This window comes from Electrophorus electricus, chromosome 20, assembly GCF_041902795.1.
Source record: "Electrophorus electricus isolate QZ-2024a chromosome 20, ASM4190279v1, whole genome shotgun sequence".
Classification (NCBI taxonomy): domain Eukaryota; kingdom Metazoa; phylum Chordata; class Actinopteri; order Gymnotiformes; family Gymnotidae; genus Electrophorus; species Electrophorus electricus.
In genome coordinates this window covers 1,382,501-1,405,000 of record NC_137516.1, presented here as the reverse complement: position 1 = coordinate 1,405,000, position 22,500 = coordinate 1,382,501, and the positions used below count along the sequence as shown (strand labels likewise).

The 22,500-nt window shown below is 49.6% G+C and overlaps 3 protein-coding genes across 10 annotated transcripts in view; 1 reads left to right on the top strand and 2 right to left on the bottom strand.

The window, feature by feature from the left end:
- Window positions 1–16,027, bottom strand: part of grk5l (G protein-coupled receptor kinase 5 like) — a 37,971-nt gene extending 21,944 nt beyond the window's left edge. For 2 of the 5 annotated variants that reach the window (XM_035536178.2, XM_035536179.2), the window contains exon 1: window positions 14,796–16,022. In XM_035536178.2, the coding sequence (XP_035392071.1) occupies window positions 14,796–14,847 (52 nt within the window). In that variant the 5' untranslated portion in view covers window positions 14,848–16,022. Of the gene's footprint in view, window positions 1–14,795 lie in introns of all 5 variants that reach the window. The other 3 variants (XM_035536181.2, XM_035536180.2, XM_081703068.1) reach the window with 3 other exon arrangements.
- Window positions 16,028–17,501: 1,474 nt separating this feature from the next.
- Window positions 17,502–19,059, bottom strand: lsm1 (LSM1, U6 small nuclear RNA associated). Its single transcript, XM_027031862.3, has 4 exons — window positions 18,903–19,059; window positions 18,494–18,562; window positions 18,233–18,348; window positions 17,502–18,068 (listed from the first exon to the last, which is right to left on the bottom strand). Exons 1-4 carry the CDS (start codon window positions 18,946–18,948, stop codon window positions 17,898–17,900), a joined length of 402 nt encoding a protein of 133 aa, XP_026887663.2. The 5' UTR covers window positions 18,949–19,059; the 3' UTR covers window positions 17,502–17,897.
- Window positions 19,060–19,198: 139 nt separating this feature from the next.
- The window catches only part of bag4 (BCL2 associated athanogene 4), a 10,423-nt gene continuing 7,121 nt past the window's right edge, over window positions 19,199–22,500 (top strand). The window contains exons 1-5 of one of the 4 annotated variants that reach the window (XM_081703397.1): window positions 19,199–19,512; window positions 19,657–19,853; window positions 20,517–20,639; window positions 20,725–20,895; window positions 21,333–21,593. In XM_081703397.1, the coding sequence (XP_081559523.1) occupies window positions 19,722–19,853; window positions 20,517–20,639; window positions 20,725–20,895; window positions 21,333–21,593 (687 nt within the window). In that variant the 5' untranslated portion in view covers window positions 19,199–19,512; window positions 19,657–19,721. Of the gene's footprint in view, window positions 19,854–20,516; window positions 20,640–20,724; window positions 20,896–21,332; window positions 21,594–22,500 lie in introns of all 4 variants that reach the window. The other 3 variants (XM_035536190.2, XM_081703399.1, XM_081703398.1) reach the window with 3 other exon arrangements.

The window sequence follows — 22,500 nt, the reverse complement described above, 5'->3', positions numbered from 1 at the left end:
CACCCGTAACTCTCAGTCACCCGTAACTCTCAGTCACCCGTAACTCTCAGTCAGAAAGCACTCCAGCAAACTGTTCAACTGTAAACATGTCCTCTCATGTCTTGTGTGCAGCCATCAAAAAGCATTCCTTGGCATTGCTTAGCATTCCTTGGCATTCCTTGTCCATTGACGAGTAAGAGATGGTAATTATGGGTGAGGGCATTCCCAGGGTGCACCCTTGCTTCACGTCTCAACCCAAACCCCCATCTGGCCTAGACCAGCAGACTGGTCCAGGTACGCTACAGGAAGCGCAGACAAGCTAGTGGACTGAACTGAGAAACACTGCTCTGGTGTGTGTGTGTGTGTGTGTGTGTGTGTGTGTGTGTGTGTGTGTGTGTGTGGGAAGCCTTCCAGAATACAGTGCTTCCACTCAAATTAAACGGCAGTACCCCATATGTTACATTAACCCGGATTAATATGAGCACATACTGTGGCACACACCGCAACCTAGTTTCATTTGCTGAGAACAACATAATGCTTCCACTCAAATTAAACGGCAGTACCCCATATGTTACATTAACCCGGATTAATATGAGCACATACTGTGGTACTTTAAAGGGTAGTACAAACCATTTCTGCTGTTGCCCCTCTCGGCTGGGCTGAGGGACCTGTGTGTGTGTGAGTGAGTGAGAGAGAGAGAACTGTGCTCTGGAGTAGTTGTCCAGACAGACACATGTCACAGTGTTATAAACCATTATGAGTAAGAGAACGTCAGCGTGTGTGAAGGGTGTGTGAGGGAGTGTGTGAAGGTTGTATGAAGCAGTGTGTGAGGCAGTGTGTGAGGGAGTGTGTGAAGGTTATATGAAGAAGTGTGTGAAAGTTGTATGAAGCAGTGTGTGAGGGAGTGTGTGAAGGTCGTGTGAGGGAGTGTGTGAACGTTGTATGAAGCAGTGTGTGAAGGAGTGTGTGAGTGTGTGAAGGTTGTGTGAGGGAGTGTGTGAGTGAGTGTGTGAAGGTTGAGTGAAGGAGTGTGTGAAGGTTGTGTGAGGGAGTGTGTGAGTGAGTGTGTGAAGGTTGAGTGAAGGAGTGTGTGAAGGTTGTGTGAGGGAGTGTGTGAGTGAGTGTGTGAAGGTTGAGTGAAGGAGTGTGTGAAGGTTGTGTGAGGGAGTGTGTGAAGGTTGTGTGAGGGAGTGTGTGAGTGAGTGTGTGAAGGTTGAGTGAAGGAGTGTGTGAAGGTTGTGTGAGGGAGTGTGTGAGTGAGTGTGTGAAGGTTGAGTGAAGGAGTGTGTGAAGGTTGTGTGAGGGAGTGTGTGAAGGTTGAGTGAAGGAGTGTGTGAAGGTTGTGTGAGGGAGTGTGTGAAGGTTGAGTGAAGGAGTGTGTGAAGGTTGTGTGAGGGAGTGTGTGAAGGTTGTGTGAGGGAGTGTGTGAGGGAGTGTGTGAAGGTCGTGTGAGGGAGTGTGTGAAGGTTGTGTGAGGGAGTGTGTGAAGGTTGTGTGAGGGAGTGTGTGAGTGAGTGTGTGAAGGTTGAGTGAAGGAGTGTGTGAAGGTTGTGTGAGGGAGTGTGTGAGTGAGTGTGTGAAGGTTGAGTGAAGGAGTGTGTGAAGGTTGTGTGAGGGAGTGTGTGAGTGAGTGTGTGAAGGTTGAGTGAAGGAGTGTGTGAAGGTTGTGTGAGGGAGTGTGTGAAGGTTGAGTGAAGGAGTGTGTGAAGGTTGTGTGAGGGAGTGTGTGAGTGAGTGTGTGAAGGTTGAGTGAAGGAGTGTGTGAAGGTTGTGTGAGGGAGTGTGTGAAGGTTGAGTGAAGGAGTGTGTGAAGGTTGTGTGAGGGAGTGTGTGAAGGTTGAGTGAAGGAGTGTGTGAAGGTTGTGTGAGGGACTGTGTGAAGGTTGTGTGAGGGACTGTGTGAAGGTTGTGTGAGGGAGTGTGTGAGGGAGTGTGTGAAGGTCGTGTGAGGGAGTGTGTGAAGGTTGTGTGAGGGAGTGTGTGAAGGTTGTGTGAGGGAGTGTGTGAGTGAGTGTGTGAAGGTTGAGTGAAGGAGTGTGTGAAGGTTGTGTGAGGGAGTGTGTGAGTGAGTGTGTGAAGGTTGAGTGAAGGAGTGTGTGAAGGTTGTGTGAGGGAGTGTGTGAGTGAGTGTGTGAAGGTTGAGTGAAGGAGTGTGTGAAGGTTGTGTGAGGGAGTGTGTGAAGGTTGAGTGAAGGAGTGTGTGAAGGTTGTGTGAGGGAGTGTGTGAGTGAGTGTGTGAAGGTTGAGTGAAGGAGTGTGTGAAGGTTGTGTGAGGGAGTGTGTGAGGGAGTGTGTGAAGGTCGTGTGAGGGAGTGTGTGAAGGTTGTATGAAGCAGTGTGTGAGGCAGTGTGTGAGGGAGTGTGTGAAGGTTATATGAAGAAGTGTGTGAAGGAGTGTGTGAGTGTGTGAAGGTTGTGTGAGGGAGTGTGTGAGGGAGTGTGTGAAGGGTGTGTGTGAAGGGTGTGTGTGAAGGGTGTGTGAGGGAGTGTGTGAGGCAGTGTGTGAGGGAGTGTGTGAGTGTGTGAAGGGTGTGTGAGGGAGTGTGTGAAGGGTGTGTGAGGGAGTGTGTGAGGCAGTGTGTGAGGGAGTGTGTGAGGCAGTGTGTGTTTACACTGGCTGGTGAGGGACTACGAATTACAGGATCTTAAGCCCCCATGGAAAAGCCCCAGTTGGGATTGAAGTGGGTCCAGCTACCCCTGCCCTCCCTTACTGCCCTTGGTAGCCTCAGGCACCTGGAGGTTAGATGGACACTGAACGAAACACCAGTGTGTCAGAGGTCACGACCCTAAATTAGTTTCACCTTCAAATCACGACCGAGTGAATGATTTATAAGCACAGCGAGTGTTTCGCAAAACACTGGCAAAACACTCGCGAGTGTTTTTCACATCTGTGTCCAGTGTCCTGGTCCGTGAGCGGCTCCACCCTGCGCTGAAGTCATGGCAGGTGACGGAGCTGTTTGTCAGCACCGTCACCGCAGCGGAGCTGACGAGCTCAGCCACGCGTCACACTGCTTCAACACAGGTGCCTGCTGCAGGCAGCTGATAAGACTGTGTGTGTGTGTGTGTGTGTGTGTGTGTGTGTGTGTGTGTGTGTGTGTGAGCCCCACCCCTGCATGGCGCAGACCAGTAGGAAGGAAGCGGCGCTCTCGTCACACACTTTACGACCGCAACGCAGAACCTCATAAAACAACACACACACACACAGACACACACACACACACACACACAGACACACAGACACACACACCGCAACCTAGTTTCATTTGCTGAGAACAACATAATGTGATGTGAAGTGTGTGTGTCTATGCTGTGTGTGAACACTTCTGAGTGATGTGGCGTGTGAACGTGAATGACATGTTGACAGTCAGATTGCAACAGCCGTCATCTCCATGTATGGTAGCATATTAGAGCAGACCCATGCCAGCTTGTCTCACACACACACACGCGTGCACACACCAGGACTGGATACGCGGGGATCGTCTCACACACACACACACACACACACACACACACACACACACACACGGCTCGGACTCGCTGTCGGGCAGGAAACCTGGCCGAAGGTCACTCTGACATGCATATACACACACACACACACACACACACACACACAAACACACAAACACACACACAAACCCATACATACACACGCGCACACACACATACAGGCGCACACACACACACAAACACACACGGACACACCCACACACACAAAGGCACCCATGTGCGTGCACGCACACACAAACCCACCCATGCATGTACACGCGCGCACACACATGCACACACACACGTGTAACCCATCATCCTCTCCCACACGCTCACGCTTGTAAGCTACAAGAGCCAGAAAACCACATCCTGTATTATAGACAAACGGCATACAGACACACACACGCACACACAGACACACACGCACACACAGACACACACCACTGAATCAGATTCAACCCAACATACCCTAATGTGTCATTATCGTTCACATCCCTGAATGACACCTCTCCTCTCACCAGAACCTGTGTGTGTGTGTGTGTGTGCGTGTGTGAGTGTGTGTGTGTGTGTGTGTGTGTGTGCGTGTGTGCGTGTGTGTGTGTGTTCATCTTAAATTGTCACTTTTCTATTTAAATCACAGATTCCTTTTATCAGGTGAGAATGACACACAACTGACCTTTATCAACCCTTTAATAATAGGAATATGAAATGCAATAATGCAATAAAAAACACATGCACGCACATGTACGCAAATGCACACAGTATGAATGGTTTATTTCTGTCCTGGTGAAGTAGTGTATTCTAAGGAAGCAGTCCACACTTTAAATAATGGCTATTTGTTTAGTTCTGGGAATCCATTTGCAACTTCCCCAGGGGTGGAGTGTGTGTGTGTGTGTGTGTGTGTGTGTGTGTGTGTGTGTGTGTGTTGTAAACTCAACAGCGTGCAGCGAAACTAAACACTGATGCTCAGGAAATACTGGTCACACAGCCATGCATGGCCCCTCCCACCAGCAGGACGACTGACAGGGTGTGGCTTGGTCGTGACAGACAGGCGTGAAGACAGAGAGACAGACAGATTGAAGCTAGTTTGGCTATAAACGTCTCATATATCCACAGCCTGCGTTTACTGTCTTACAGCTCTCCAGACACAGAGGTCACTGTGGTTTGAGGGCAGATCTCCACACACAGAAGCTGCATACGTAGCACTGACCTCCACAGAGATCCACAGCGACCTGGGTTAGGACCGGAGCAGACAGGTCACGCGTGTTTAGTTTACACGCCTGGAGGCCCAGAGATGACCCACCCACCTGGGCTCAGTGAAAACAAACCGGCTCCAAACATAGCGGTGTCTGCAGCGCACGTGCGTGTGTGTTTGAGAACCTTGCCGAGGCGTGACTGCACGAACACTGCCAGCAGTGAGAAGGAAACCGTCTGCTGTGAAGGTGCAGAGACCAACTGGGACAGGACAGGAGGGACTTTTGTTTTGGCGGGCCACTCTGACGTGGTTGCGGGTCTTTATTTTAACACTTCCTCTGAGCCATCAGATGTGAGACGTGAGCACAGGGGGAGCGGCTATAAAACAGCTCTATCACACCTAAAAGATTCAACAATAAAAGGAATGCTGACTATCTAGGAAACAGCATCTGTACACACACACACACACACACACACATCTGATAATTCCTGCTTGTGATCGCAGCTCAGCTGAGCGCATGTTTCAGACACCTAGATTTGGTTTTTCCTCTGAGGAGGCGGAGCTCCCAACCCCTAACGTTAGCCAGGCTCCTCCCCTCTGGCCTGCACACCCTTCTGTGTCTTCAAGAGCAGATGGGAACTTTAACGCGTAACTTTAACGTGTCCCAAATGCTCCCTGATGTACGCAGTGACTAGGACCTCAGAGACAGTTTAACCTCAGACACACACACACACACACACACACACACACACACACACACACACACACACACACACACACACACACACACACACGGTGCTGGATGTGGTTGCAACCACTGCAAACACATTCAGGCTACTGTGTGACCTCAAAGTAATTCCGCAGTGATGATGAAACAGCATCACTTACAACAGTGAGACTAACAAGGTTGTGTGTGTGTGTGTGTGAGAGTGTGTGTGAGGATATATGGACATACAGTACATTATACAGTCCATGTCAGATTTTCCACATTACCACACACACAGTTTTTCTCAGGGTGGAGTGTGTAGGGCTCGTCCACTACAGTCATTCAACTTCCTGTACGGTCAGACTTCCAGCTCACCTCTCAACTAACAAAACCCATGAGAAAACAAACACACACACACACGTGCACACACACATGCGCGCACACACACACACACACACACACACACACACACACACACACACACACACACACACACACACACACACACACACACACACACACACACACACATGAATTGTTATCCTGATGGGTCTCCCTCCTGGCATAGCGACATGGTCACTACACCTCACATCCACCAGTGAGAGAGAGAGAAAGCAGTGTTCTCTACGGGACCGGCACCAACGCTACGGGACCAGGACTGTTCGCGGGTGCTGATACTCAGACCAAAACACCAGACAAACATGAGCACACACACACACACACACACAAACATACACACACACATGCACACAGAGCACGGTTGTCGTGGAAACAGGGTTTCCTCTGCAAAATCTCAATTTCTTCTCCAATCGTACACCTCGACACCTCCTGTATGTGTCCACCTATTCTCCATCATCACTCTCTCCTCTCATCCTTCTCTCCTCCACATCCATCTCTCCCCCCCCCCGCTACTCTTACATTCCAGCACTGCGTTCCAGATGCACACTGGGATGTAAACAAATACCTGCAAACCAACACAGGCACTTCCTGAGATCAGCCTGAGATGAGCCTAATATGAGCCATCCCTTTTTGAGATGAGCCTAATATGACCTTGATATGAGCCTAATATGAGCCATCCCTTTCTGAGATGAGCCTAATATGAGCCTGCTATAAGCCATCCCTTCCTCAGATGAGCCTGAGACAAGCCTGAGATGAGCCATCCCTTCCTCAGATGAGCCTGAGACGAGCCATCCCTTTGTGAGCTGAGCGGAGCGTAAAACGCCGTGGCTCGGCCCAGAGCTCACACAGTGTGTGGTTGTGCTCCACGAACATCCTCTATCCCGCTGGGCTTTCTCCATACTGGCCTACGCATCCTCACTCAATAAAGATGTCACAGGGCTAACTCACGCTGTCCCTCATCAAGACAGATCATTGTGTCCTGGGTGACGAGGTCCACAGAGTGGCACATGTGTTGTGTACTGGAGAACAGTGTCTCCTCAGTCTCGCCCAGTTACACACAACAGAGTGAACAGGCCCAGGTTCACCCACGCCAGCAGCTCTGTCTCCCACACACACACACACACACACACACACACACACACACACAGAGCTGATCATTACCTCCTCTCAGAAGGCCTTTAAAAGGTTTACTGCCTTACATCACGCTACAACCCTCCAAGTGTGAGACAGAAGGACAGACAGACAGGCATTAAGACAAATAAACAAAGACGTCAAGACTCGTGCGGATGACATCACTCCCGTGTGTCATTACTGAGTCAACAAATGACTCGATCATGGACAGCCCAACAAAACAACAAAAACAAAACACACAGAAAGCAAGAAATCCAAGAAATTAAGTGATAATAACCCTGGTTTCTTGAACCCTATACACCATGGGACCCTATATGCCTATACACAGCTAACCAGTGGTTTTGAGATTAGTACACACACATATAACGTGTGTGTGTGTGTGTGTGTGTGTGTGTGTGTGTGTGTGTGTGTGTAAAAAATATATACCAGAATCTATGACAGCATCTCAAATGCAATCCAGTACTCACTCACACACAAGCAGGACTCGGGGTATTACACATACTTCAATAAAATCAGGAAACCTGAAAGGTCGCGATATGTAAAGGTAACCATACAATAATTAAAGAAGAAAACATCCTGTGTGAATGTGAACTACCCATCAGATCGTTCTACAGATCACCGATTCATTTTGCCTTGAGCTCAGGCAGCTGGACCAACATCCTGGGGAGGACTTTCAGTTTGTAAACGTGAACTATCCACCTCTGTGTACAAGACGGCTGTACCAAAACCCTGGGGAGGACTTTTACTTTGTAAACGTGAACTATCCACCTCTGTGTACAAGACGGCTGTACCAAAACCCTGGGGAGGACTTTTACTTTGTAAACGTGAACTATCCACCTCTGTGTACAAGACGGCTGTACCAAAACCCTGGGGAGGACTTTTACTTTGTAAACGTGAACTACCCACCTCTGTGTAAAAGCAGCGTTTTCTCTTGGCCATGTTGTTTGTCATCAGAACAGTGTAGCGCTACTGGCCCTGATCTAAGCTTGTCTCCTGCCTGCTACCTCTTCTAGCCGTGTGCTCATAAGAATTCCCGCCCCAGGCTTTTGAAGGTCACGGTAAAGGTCATGCTGGGTTCACCATTGTGTCACACTGCGTCCACTTCTACATCGAGCGAGGCCACCGAGTCTCCAGGTGTCACGCTCATGATGTAATCGGTGCGTTCAGTTGCAGAATGCATGCTATGACTGCCAGCATTCATGACCTGTTGGAACCTGCTGCGTGCTCTAATGAAACAGCTTTCACTGTGCGCGTGCGTGTGTGTGTGTGTGTGTGTGTGTGTGTGTTCACAACCACAGTTGCTCTGTTCCTCAGTTTGATAAGTACATGAAAACCAAATCACATGTAGAATTCTCGCAGCGTCTGGAGAAGACAAAAGATGCAACAGAATGGCTCCGTTCCCAGGCCTGGTGAGAACGTGGAAACACCATGCATTTAGGACTCTTACCTCTTGTCTTAGATGTTAGGAATTTTATGAATTGGAGCTTGGAGGAGCTGAGATTAGTTGATATTATCTGAGAGGAGCTGAGATGATCTGATATTATCTGAGAAGATCTGAGATATTTGATATTATCTGGGAGGATCTGAGATTATCTGAGATTATCGGGGAGGATCTGAGATTACCTGGGAGGATCTGAGATTATCTGAGATTATCTGGGAGGATCTGAGATTATCTGGGAGGATCTGGACTCTTGTCTCGTCCAGGTGATAGTGATGGCTTTTATCAAGCAGACTCGGAATAAAAGCGTGTTCATTCCTAACGAGCCCTGTCCGCACGTCTGGAGCAGCCAGACACAAACTTTGCTCCACTCATCTTCTTTAGTACAAAACCATTTCCCACAATTCTGCTGAACAAACGCAGACATCACGACTTCTTACCCCTGTCCTCGACCTGCTTGCTTCCACTGACCAAGCACCTCAGCCCAGGGCCTGCACGTGCAGAGCAGGACATGGAGATCCCACACCTGGAGATCCCACACCCGTTCTCTGAGCCGTCACTCTGGGATCTCCAGGCTCTACTACAGATAAAAGTCCTTTACATTTTTAACATTATTTCATTAATGTACCTGGGGTGTAAACAAGAAAGTGTAACATGTTAATAATGTCTGAACGTTGATTGGTTTCTAAATCACAGGTGAGAGCCTCTGAGACCATGTGGACATCTAAAGTGAACTTCCTAAAACTGAAGAGAATCACGGCGAACACGGCTGACTTCGCTAATATGTGGTCCCGGACCTTCGGCTAGGAAACGGAACGGAGTCGAATTCTTGCTCTCATTCCACCCAGATTTGTCAAATCATGATGTCCCAGTAAAAGCCAGAATCCTCCCCCCTCGTGCAACCACGGTGCTCCGCCACGGTGTGTGCCGGGACCATCCGACTGTTACCACCGTAACAGTGATGACGGCACTTACACGAGGGTCTGAATCCCCCCTCCGTCTCCACACGTCTGGATCTCCGCCTTCAGCATGTGCAACAGCGCATGCATTTAACACGTCACACACCGAGACAAGCTGAGCACAAACAGCACAAAATGGACAGCCATGTCAGACTTGTGGGGACCAGTCACACAGACCGGACAGCAGGACAGGACACGCTCTTCTCTGGAGGAGCGCCTCAACACCAGAGCTTTGACCTCCACAGCTCCTCACAAACGTTACTGATTTATACGCCTCCAACACAGCTGTGACTCAGCTCAGCTCCTGTGAGTTTGGAATGGGGGTATTAGAGTGGGGGGGGGGGGGGGCATTAACTGTGCAGTGCTGGGGAAAGACAGGAGCAACACAGGAGCACCAGGGAGATGTTTGCGGATGCTCCAGTGAGAATGTTTAGCGGTGTGACACAGGAGAGTCTCCCAAGGGTCAAAACATCTGGAGAAGGGTGCACACAGCACACGTTTCTCTGAGCACCGTGACTACAGCCTGCGCGTCACATCTCTGACTCCGCCCACCTTCTTCGGTGGTATATCTTCTGCACACCTGCCCCTTGGGTCTGGATTGAGCAACTCACTGCATCAGTGAGAACCGGGTCAGTGATGACAAGCCTAGAACACCAGAACGGAGCTCACAGCTGCAGCATTCCCATCGGAGCAGCCTTGTCCGGACGATCGGGCTGAACCGGACCCCAGAACATCAGAGCGAGCTCCATTTGTTACCGAGCCAAAACGCCCTTCACTTGGGCCAGAACCAGAAGGGAGTGTGTGTTCCAGTCTGGCACACAAGAAGCTCGCGGAGCTGGAAAATACGACTGCTGCACAGTGATGCAACTTTGGCAGTATTGCCAGAACCAGGCCAGAACCAGGCCAGAACCAGGCCAGAACCAGGCTATAGCAGAACTTGCCCAGAGTCCTCTCTTCTCTCCCAGCATGGGGTCAGTGACCTGCTCAACACACAGCAGCATTTCTCTCTTTCGCTCGCTCTCTCTCTCTCTTTCAGCTGTATTTGCATGGGTCCGGGTGATGTGTCTCTCTCTCTTTCGCTCTCTCTCTCTCCTGCCATTCTCTTTCTCTCCCCCCCTCGTCCTTTCCGTTCTCTCTCTCTCTCTCTCTCTCTCTCTCTCTCTCCTTGCTGCTCAGGGGGTGGAGAGAGAGAGAGAAAGTGCCTGTCGTCATGGGTTACGGCTTGTGCTCCACGCTGCCTGAATCGTCAGAGAGGGCTGGGGTCGGATTACACGCTAGCTCAGGAATTCATCCCCCTCCCCACACACACACGCACACGCACACACACACGCACACACACACGCACGCACACACGCACGCACACACGCACGCACACACGCACGCACACACGCACGCACACACGCACACACGCACACACACGCACGCGCGCACGCAGGAAGGCTCTTGTACTTCCACCAAATTTCCCTTAGCACATGGAGAAAAACGAGATGAAGAAATACACTCGGGGACGTTAGAGAGTAATACTGAAACACACACACACACACACACACGCCCAATATCACTACCGAAGAGTTGAGATCTAAATAATCCCAAAATTCCAAATATAAACAGGAAATCTGAAAGTCTCCAACGCTGCTGAAACCATTGTGCACATGTCACCATCTCCCACCTTGAGACATGTCCCACACCCGACACGTCCCGGTGCATGAGCGTGTGAAGGACGGCCTCACCAGACATAAACGTGTCGGAGCAGTGAGAGACGCACGTGGCCTGGAGCCACTGGTATGTGGCATGGTTTGACCAGTTAAAAAGGGAACAGAAAGGCTCATAGCAACAGGCTGATGCCAGCAGAACAGAAGTCCGACACCAAACAGCCCGCACCAGGGTTCCCCCACCACGTGCTGCTAGTACCACTCTCCTAAAGACCCAGAGATGTTCATTTATAGTTTCCAGCTCCATTTCCAATAAAAAATGAACATATAATAACACCTCCGTGAAATAAATAGCAAAAATATTCCAAAGTGATGTGAGTGATGGGGTTTTTCGCCTGTGCTTTGGGTAAGTAACTGATCCTGTGTCTTGTGTCTGGGTGTGACTCAAACACACTGCATACACACTAGGAACCCATCCATCAGAACCAGACAGACTGCACAACTGCATGGAATGTGAACAGATGTTGATCACGTGTACCTACAGAGTTATACATCAGTGATAGGTAAGATGTACGTGTGAGAGCTAAGGGGTGTGAACTCTTCACAGGTTTGTGACCCAATATGACTGATGACGAGCTGAAACAGCCAGACAACAAATCTCCCAGATCTCACGCATCCGGACCACACCTGCACCCTGGGCTGATGTCCGTATCACTCACAGGCCAAACCCGGGAGGGTTCTGTGCTCTGCGTCAGCGCAGGCCCGGCGGGTCTCCTGGTCCCTTCAGTTCTGTCCGATTTCCTTTACTCAGTTTCAGAGTTTGCTAAATGCTTCGCTGACGCCATTAAACATTTATTCATCCGGAGACGTTTCTCCGTCCTGGACACTCAGTGAATTTCAGCACTTTAAGAAATGAACTGCGCTCAATTCAAAAGATATCTTAGCAGATCCTTGTATAAATAATTCATACATCATAAGATTAGGATGAATTATGGATTGCAGGCGCACAGTCAGCTGCTAAATCCTGATGTTGAGTCTTCATGCCCAAACACACCCCAGGACAGGCAGTAATGGCGTCGCCGACAAGCCTTGTGTTTGCTTTGGGCCGGACGGGTCCTGGCGCAGCTCTCTAGTGATTTCGGAAGCACGGCTTCGGCCGTGTAAACAGACCGCGCAGCTTGTAAACTCACCCTTTCCTGTTATCTGCTGTGAGCTGGATATTTGGACCAGAGACGGCATGCCTGTTACCTCCACAGAGCAAAACCCAGGGCCATCAACAAACCAGGGAGGGGTAAACTTGTAAAGATTCATCGCTCATCTGCGAATTGATTAATAACACACACACACACAAACGCTCGCTCACTCAGCTGGGCTAAAGGCGTACACAAACCAATAAACAAACTCGCATTGTAAGCACCCCCCCACCCAGATCTTCTGCACGTGCACCGAGGATCATCACAAAGGCGGGCAAAACCTCACACACAGCAGCTCCACACACAACAGCCTGCTGCTTTTAACCACACACACACACACACACACACACACACACAAACTCAATGACGAACGCAAAAGCTGATAGAAAGAAAGTTTTAAAAGAGTAAAAAATAAAAGACAGGAAACAGACTGCTGATCAGAAGGAGGTGGGCAGGATGTTTAGCTGGGCAGGCGGAATCAAAGGCATTCCCATCCCATGCCATCCCATTCCGAGTCCAGATTCCTGCCATCCATCTTTTTATCCTGCCACAAGTCTTCATTTACCCTGATCAACAACAAAGATGATCAGTGAACATGGACAGTGAGTGTGAGTACTGAATCACAATGGAGACCACAGTGAGTGTGAGTACTGAATCGCACTTCAGACCCACAGGGAGTGTGAGTACTGAATCACAATGGAGACCACAGTGAGTGTGAGTACTGAATCACAATGGAGACCACAGGGGGTGTGAGTACTAAATCGCACTTCAGACCCACAGGGGTGTGAGTACTGAATCACAATGGAGACCACAGTGGGTGTGAGTACTGAATCACACTTCAGACCCACAGGGAGTGTGAGTACTGAATCGCACTTCAGACCCACAGGGAGTGTGAGTACTGAATTGCACTGGAGACCACAGTGGGTGTGAGTACTGAATCACAATGGAGACCACAGTGAGTGTGAGTACTGAATTGCACTGGCGACCACAGTGGGTGTGAGTACTGAATTGCACTGGAGACCCACAGGAGTGTGAGTACTGAATCACAATGGAGACCACAGTGAGTGTGAGTACTGAATTGCACTGGCGACCCACAGGGGTGTGAGTACTGAATCGCACTGGAGACCCACAGGGGTGTGAGTACTGAATCACAATGGAGACCACAGTGAGTGTGAGTACTGAATTGCACTGGCGACCCACAGGGGGTGTGAGTACTGAACCGCACTGCAGACCACAGGGTTAGCAGAACCTGTGCCTGATTGGTCCATTGACTCCATATTTTGCAATCTGACAATGACACAATTATGAATGACATAATTAAAGCTGATGACTGTGAAGACACGTCCTCCTGAGACAAAACTCAGAAGTGGGCGGTCCGCTTGCTAAACTTGGTGTTACACATGCCATTTCGGTTTCCGAGCACGAGTAGAACATTTCGTCGTCATCACGCATATCCCGTTTACACAGCCTAGTTTGACCAACCAGGAAGGCACAGAAGCTCCAGTCCGTAGGCCCTCGGCCGGCCAGTCAGGAAAAAAAAGAATCCCTGCCTCTCTGGGGAATCTGTTTCCCACGACTATAAATTATCTGCCCTCAACATAAGGCACCAAATTCTTACTCACACTGAGCTGAAATAAAACCCTGTAACGGGTACAAGTACCGAACTCTCTTGCATTTAAATCATCTCAAACGACTAATCAGACTAGAAACGAAATTTCATTTTAAGATACGTGCAATTCCGTCCACAGTGAAGTTAACGCATACATCACATAAACGTACCGGCGTGTTACTGAAACGAGTCGTTTGATATTTCCCGACCCGGTACGTCCTCCCGGTAATCTGCTCCAACGCCGCGCTACACCGAGGGCCTTACGGGAGACGTCACTCCGTTACAGCGGGGGCCGTGCACCCCTTTTACACTTCGCACGCGGTTAAAACGATGCTCCGCGAGTCCGGTCTCCCCGTTAACACACAGAACCGGACCGGTCGCGTGACAAGGCCGTGGGTCCCAGCAGCAGGACAGGAAGTAACGGTTCACTGAGGCTGCAGCGGTAGATACCGACGCTACATAACGTTGTCTGTCTCGTGTGTGCAGGGTTCACGCGATGTCCAAAACGACGTGTGAAGCGCGTGAAGGACCGGTAAGCGCCGGGGTATGCGGCTGTCACAGCGTGGCCTTTTCTTTACACGCAGCTCACGACAAACCGTCCCCCGGTCATGAACGCATCACACGAGGACGAAGCCATAGCTGTCTCAACACGGGGCGTTCGCGTCCGTGCCAAACGCGTGCGGCACGGGCCACCTCCGTTATCCGTGTGAACCGCGTTAAACGGATGCGGGAGGCTGATGTCTGCCGGGATTAGGGGTCAAAGCCCAGCGCGTCTGAACTGGCGGAGGTTATAACGGGTCCGCCGGCCTGCTGAAACCGACCGCAGCGATTACCATTCAGGAACCGCGCGAGCCCCATCGTGAACGAGCGACAAAGCCCCAGCAGCACACGGCATCTGTTCAACGGTCCGACAAGGAAGATTACATCATCAGCACGGGCGCACGGGCACCGAGCTCTGGCTTCTCGGTGCCGTGAAATGTCAATGCGGACGGTACGCGCGCGGTTCCCAAATTCACAAGAATATCCCCCAATGATAGTGGAAACTTACCCTCTCGCGCTTTCAGGAGCACCGTGTTGGCAACGATGTTCTCCAGCTCCATCAAAATCCCCCGCGAGAGCGCTGTACAAGCCGAAGAAGGGCACGCAGCTCCTCGCTCCTCCCCGCCGATCCGCTGTTTTCCCCCGTTTGCAAGATGACCGATCAAAGCCCGAACATGTTACACGGGCGACACGCGCACGCATCTGCCGTAGCCGGAGCCGCTGGGGTGCACGCACGTCTCGGGCACACGTAGGGGTAACATCGCCGACCGTAAAAAACGTTCCCGTGCGCCCGATTCAGCAGCGAGTCCCATTCAAACCGAGTATGCTATAGAATCGCGCGCAGGGGGGGTGGCGGTGGTGGTGGGGGATCCGCGCGCCGGAGAGCAGGCCGCGATGCACATCCGCTGGTGATGCACAGCAGAAAGAAGATGAGGAAGCCCTGGCCAGGTTCGCTCGCGAGCTCCCCGCGCTGCAGGCTGTCACTGAGAGCGTGCTCGCTCTCTCCGCGCCCGGTCACACTAGGGTTGGGTTTCTGCTTTCAGTTGTAGCTTTTGGCCGAGTCCCCGGCGGCATGCCCCGTGCCTCCGGTAGGGCTTTCGGTACGCCGAAGCGCGGTGTCGCACGCAGAGCTAAAACGCGAAAGGAAAACTAAAGCGCCAGATGTGGCACGCGGGCCTGAACGGGCGCCCAGAAGAAGGAAATGAAGAGCATCTCGGTGTGTTTCGCGGTTGCCATGTTCTTGGCAGTCCGTGCTGTCCGGGCGTAGGAAGGGGCGTGCTCTGGAGCTCTGACGCACGGGCCTCGAGGAGCGAACGTGCACGACTATCAAAGGATATTTGATAGCGGTGCATTCGTACCTCTCTCGCGCTCGTCCGCTAGGGCGACGCAGTCTCCGTTTTACCGCCTCTGCGTGTCGACTGGGAGCCACTGGAGCACGAGCCCAGCGGAGCAGACTGGTGTCGGAGCGGGAGAGGGTGCCGCTCCTTACCCACGCGCTACACAGGGCGAGCGTGCTTCGGGAGGAAGAAACGGTTCGCGTGGAGTTGTGTTCCTACCCGGGACCAAAACCCAAACAGCGCGCGGTTTCCGTGTTTTCAACCGTGACACCTACACGCATCAGTCCGAAAATCGTGCGCTCGTGTACGGTGTCATAACCGGCAAGCACGCGCGTGCTATATCCCAATAGTGAGAAAACTGCCGGTTCTCCCCCACGACTCAGCGCGAGACAACGTTTGGTGTGCTTTTGAGGGTGCGCGACCAGAAACGCGCGTGCTCTTTTAACTAAATAGATTCCGGTTCACTTAAAACACCTCACGCACACATCCGTTACTGAAACACCTTTCAGGAAACGAGCCTTTTTATTTTTTATCTCGTGCACTGAAACTGGTGCAGTGACGTGCTTACTGTCCGTGACAGCGGCCCCCGTCACTCACTCACGCACACACAAAGGTGCACGCAGACCCGGTGAAGACCGAGCCTTATCACGCGCTCACCAGTGTTTTGTAGAATATATTGTGCAAAACTGAGCTTGCTCGCTGACAAACTTGTGGCTCATACAAACCATTCACTCTTAGCGTATAGCACGAGACTAACCTCGAGGTTGAAATACACTCATCAGACACTTTACTAGAAACGTCACGTCAACAGTGGGGAATTTCTGAGCACAGGACTGTTTAAAACATGTGAAACATGGAGCAGCTCAAGACCCACAACCCGGTCAGTGTTCATGTACTGAAACCTATCCATCACCCTCAAGTCTGGCGGCCCTGGTCCGACAGAACCTGCCCCGGCCCGAACGGGTGGAGCTGGCCGACAGACAGGACAGCCTGCGCTCGTCTACTTACAAAACTCACAACGTCGGTGCAGCTAATAAAGTGGACAGCGAGTAGAGGTGACAACGTATACGCAGAATCTGTACAAATGTAAACAACTCAAGACAGCGAAATATTAGTTTGCGTTCTTTGGGCTACTGGAGATAAGTGTAAATTCTTCTAAGCCCTGGCGAAGCAGGAAATGCAACGTGCTACCAAAAAGGTTTTGTTTTTGAGTGACAGCTCATGAAGCTTTGAAGGTGTAATAGCTGAAATATGACACATAAGAGGGGAACTTATTTTTGTTTTGTTTTTGTGTTTTGTCAGTGCTTGATAAAGGTTTTGGGGAAATCTCACACTTAGATTTGGCGGCACCCAATGGTACAGGAAGGAATTATGAAACCTCTCAGTCATGCAGTGCTCATCAACTGGCCTTAAACAGCAGCACGCAATAGATGTTTGCGTAAAATATCTTTATCCAAACATCTCACAGCACAAGTATGCTGAAAGAAAACTTTAGAATAGCCACCCGTTTCTGACATGTGCATGATTGTGATGACGCGAGTCATCATTTTTACTTACTGTTTGTAAAGCAGAAGTGTTAAGTGTAAGCGTGGGTTTCACTCTGGCATCCTACACTGAGCCCTCCCCTAAATAGTCTCTGGGCAAGTCAACAGTCGCAAAAAACTAGCCAACGTTTCTTTAAAAGTCTTGGTAATTTATGCACAAGCAGCTAGGCATAACAGAACACACACACACACACACACACACGGGAAAGTGTCACAGATACACAAACTTATTACGTCTGAAAGAACATTTAATTGGTCTGTCAAAAATAAAATGTTTAACAAAAAGCTAAGGCTGTGTCCTAAGGACAACTAAGCAACTAAGGCCAAGACATCTGATCATTACAAAATAGGTTTAATAGAACAAAAATATTTTCAGTGCTGTATAATGTAATTGTTCATGCAGCATACCAACATAAAAGCCACCATAACATATGGAGAACACAAACACAGAAAGGCAGGAGGATGAGCGTTTCTGTTTGGTCCATCATCCTTTCCTGTATGGAGTCAGCCATAAACAAAAGTAAAAGATGGCAGGCAGTCATCATGTCGTGCGTGATCTACATAAACCGCTAAAACAAACAAACCAGCCACGATCACACTCTTCTCTGCGATGCTACATCAGAAAGGTCAGATTTGTGTAAAATTTAAATATACCATCACTTCACCTCAAACATAAACATGGGCTAAAACTGAAAAGGGTTGGGGGGAAATGTCAAAGTGAGCCATGTTTCAGAAGTCATCCAGCGTGTCAGCTTTAGGCATGGACAAGCCACGTTCCTTCACTGCCTGGAGCTTCAGCCTCTCTGACTCCAGCTTGGCCTGCTGCTCCATGCGCTGCTCCTCCAGAATCTCCTCGATGGAAACTTTCTGCAGGATCTGGTCACACTCTTTATCGAGGTCCTAGAAAACACCAACGGTTCACAAGGACTGCAGCCTGAGCCAAGGTCAAACTGAACTACACCTGAGCTTCACTTTAGCGTGCGTCATCTTATTCACAAGCCGACTACAAACGTCTGATTTTTGCGTTGACCTTTCGTGAGTGCGAGCCACATGGCTGTACTTACTACTTCTCCAAGCAGGACAACATTTTCTCCTCTAACGACGAATATCCCTCGTGGTATGTCTCCGAATTTTTTGCCGACATGGATACGCTCCACCGTTTGATGTAAAACTAAATTGGCTGCAAAACAAAAACAGATTAATTTGTCAAACCAGTACACAGGCTGTAATTCTATTCTCAGGTACTGAGTGCAGTCACAACACCTTTAAACAGAAAAGCATAAATAAAAAACATAATGAAATATAACCGTGCCAGGCTTACGTACCAAACTGATCTATGCTCCTTAGGATTCCAATTAACGTTCTCCCATCTCTGAGCAGAACAAGGTGTTTTTCTGAAAGATGAAACAACTAATCATCTCCATTACATTCTCTCTGTCTTTTTTTTTTGTTGGTAAATTCAGGTGGCTATTCTAGGGCAACCTGAAACAACAGGAACAACTTGGAACATGCTGCAAACAGGACACCCGTGGTATCTATATACCGTTGAACAGCGTGTTGCATTAGTGCAGTAGTTACAGGAGTGTGTGTTACAGCAGAAGGAAGACACCACAGCGGGACTTTTATGTGCGTTTAGATCAGCATCGCTCCCAAACAACGCCGACATGTCTTTGCTTCTGTCTGTGTGGACGCCAACTCCGCACAAAATAAAACTCACTCGAGGGGCCAACTTACTGTCAATGTCCTCGATGAGGCTGGCGGTCCCCGGCATGTAATTCATTTTGATGTCATTTGGGTGTATTTTTGGCGTAAAGCTTCAAGCCATGAACCATTTGAAATATGTATTCTTACTCCGCAGGAAGTCGCGTCGTTAGAAGTGCTTCCGGTTGAATTGACCCTTTAAAGTCTCGAGTCAGGCGACTGGCTCGCGCATGCGCACACGCTGTTGGTCGTTGTGACTTGTCCGGAATCCTCGAAACGGCACCATGCTTTACAAAATAAAAGTCCCCTACTAACACTATTTAAACTGTTAAGAACGTTGCGGTCTGCCAGACAAGCGTTACCCTGTGCTCATCTGTTATTGGCCGTTTGGTTTATCCTGTGCTCGTTTGTGATTAGCTGCTTAGTTTATCCTCTACTCATTTGTGACTGGCTGTTTGGTTTCTCCTGAGCTCGTCTGTGATTGGCTGCTTGGTTTCCCTTGTGCTCGTCTGTGATTGGCTGCCTGGTTTCTCCTGAGCTCGTCTGTGATTGGCTGCTTGGTTTCCCTTGTGCTCGTCTGTGATTGGCTGCCTGGTTTCTCCTGTGCTCGTCTGTGATTGGCTGCTTGGTTTCTCCGTCTGTGGTCAGTTTGACAGTAGTACTTATGTCTGAGTGTTAAAGTCAAATTGGGAAACTCTTTTATTAACGTACGCAGAAGAACAAAAACGATTTCATGTAAATGTGAGTCGTTAAAATATTGTTGTAAAGGAACTCTTTCGCCCTCCAGGTTGCAGTTTGTTAGCGGAGCTGGCGTGTCACTCAGAGCGGCTGAGTGAGGGCGGTTAGCCCCGGATGGCATACGGTTCAGCGGGCGACGACAGGAGCGGTGCTGCGTGGCTTATGCAGCAGCAGATGCAGCCCGACCATAAATCACCCTGGGCGTCCAGCTACAGCGCGGAAAACAATACCTGGAACAACGCGATGGTAAGTCCGCGGAATCCGAGTAGCTAGCTAAGATAGCTAAGCTAGCGGGCTAACTGATGTGTGGAAGGAGTCGATTATTCGGCGTTAGCTGGGCTAGTAGCTACTTTCTATCCGGACGAGCCGGATTTCTTAACCTAGATAACTGTAGATACCGTCGCACCAATAAGCCAGCTGCTAAGCTATCTAGGCCCAGCTGGCTAGCCGCATCTTCAATCAAAGTTAGACGCGGTAATGCTGCCGATAGCTGGGTGGCTAAGCTAAGCTAAATTAAGCTAAGCTACCTGAGGTGAATAATAGAACATGCAAACTCTTCGCGCGCACGGGCTGGCCGTTGTGACGGTTTCCCTCGAGCTCTGCTCGTAGCGGTTACACCTCCCTCCTTTTATTCATAACAGACCTGACGCCTGAATGTGTAGACTGCTGATAGTGTGATCTTAGGCTTCACAGGTCCTGAGCTAGGAGCTGCGGCCGCTAGCGGGGAGAGCCGTGTTAGCGGTGACTTTGACGGTGTCGTTGGTGCTGCACTAGCATAGCTAGCAGTAACTGCCGCCTTATAACTTTTTAGAGTTTCCTTCAAGCATCAAAACAGTGTTGTTAAAGTTTTTCCCCCCCTCAAGTACCGAAGCAGGTGTGGGATTTCCAAATGTGCCCTCTTATTTGTAGGAGTCAACTCCTTACTCTGGCTACCCGGGCTATTGGTACTCCCACGCGCATACGGCCGGACCCTACGGTAACGCGTACGCGCCTGCAACGGAGGTCAACGGGCACGCGCCCTACAATCCCCAGGTATCGTGCCGCCACGCGCCTCCTTACGTGCCGTCTCAGTAAGTAAAACGCATGAAAAAGCACGCGTCGCTGTGTCCGTCTCCAGGCTATGTCGGGCTATCCCAATGGGGTGTACAGTCCGGGGCAGTACACGGCCAGCGTGCTGCACCCCTCCAGCCCTTTCTACTGTGGCGATCAGCTGTCTCCAAGGCAACCTCAGTATCAGGGATGCCCCGACCGGAGCCCCGCGACTGCTGCTCAGCCTCACTACCCTGGGGTAGGTGTCCGACCAGAAGTGATATCAGAAAGTGCTTTTAGCAGGTGCCACATGGCCTGGTGGAGGTTTAGGCTGTAAGACAGGAGGTGAAATGTTTACTTGGTGCTTTTACATTTTTTTTTTTTGGTTTTTGTTGGTTGGTTGATGAAGCCAAAACAATGCACAAAAACAACACTGGCAGGGCAGGGTGAACTATCCTAACCCCCAGCAAACACAACTGAACCCAGACAGACACAGTTCTTCCCCAACATCCTCCGTATATATAACTGAGGTGTTGTGATTTAAAGTGGTAAGATGTTCCTGAGAGGTTGTCAGATCTCAGCTGTGTGCCTTGTTAATACCATCCAGGACTGCAGCATATGGGCCTGATCTGCTTGGGTGTGTGAAGGTATGAACACACCCTGATCCCAACACCGTCTCTGTCGTTCTTCCTCCAGGCTCCTGGTTATCCCACTGCCTCTTACCCGCACTATGGAGAGGGGTGTGCCCCTAACCCACCCTACCCCGCCCAGCCAACGATGCACTCCCGCCCCCAGCCTGAAGCCTGGGCCCACTCTGGAGGGTACAACCCCGCCCCGCCCCAGCAGCAGTGGCCGCCTGGCACCCCTCCACCACCCCACGGGCCCTACACCAACCACGTGAGGCCTGCACACCCTCCACCCTGGAGAGGGCCTGCACCACCGCCCTACGAACACAAGGTATCTGCCGCTCCCCACTCTGTTCTGGCGCACATGCACACTCACTCACACACTCACTCACTCACAGGTAAAACTTGGAGAACAGTTTAGAGTAAGCACATTCCAGGTGACCTTGAGTGACCCTCTGTTACTCTGTAATGCTATTTGTATAACGAAGCTCGTTACAAATAAATTGACTGACTTTGAATTTTTTGTTTATAAATATAAATTGACTGACAACAGCTGTTTATTTTTAATATATAAAAACAAACAAACACACACACACACACACACACACACACACACACACACACACACACACATATATATATATATATATATATATATATATATATATATATATATATATATATATATATATATATATATATATATATATATATATATATATACACACACACACATACATACATACATATATAGCTGTAAAAAAAAATAAGAGAGGACTACAAAGTTATCAATTTCTCTAGTTTTACAAGTGATGGGTCTGTGTTTGGCCTGGCTGAGCAGTTTTGTGTTATTCTATACTTGCAACATTTCTTCCAAATTCCAGATAAAAATATTGTATTTTAGAGTATGTTTTTTATGAAAATGACTATTGGTCAAAATAACAAAACGGTTACAGAAATTTCTGACCACAAGTAATGCAAAGAAAACAAGCTCATATTCATTTATAAACAACACAGTACTAATATTTCAATTTAGAATGAGTCAACAAATCAGTATTTGTTGGAATAACCCTGATTTGTAATCACAACTTTCATGCATCTTGGCATGCTTTCCACCAGTCTTTCACATTGCTGTTGGGTAACTTTATGCTGCTCCTGGCATAGAAATTCCAGGAGCTCTGCTTTGTTTGATGGCTTGTGACCATCCATCTTACTCTTGATCACATTCCAGAGTTTTT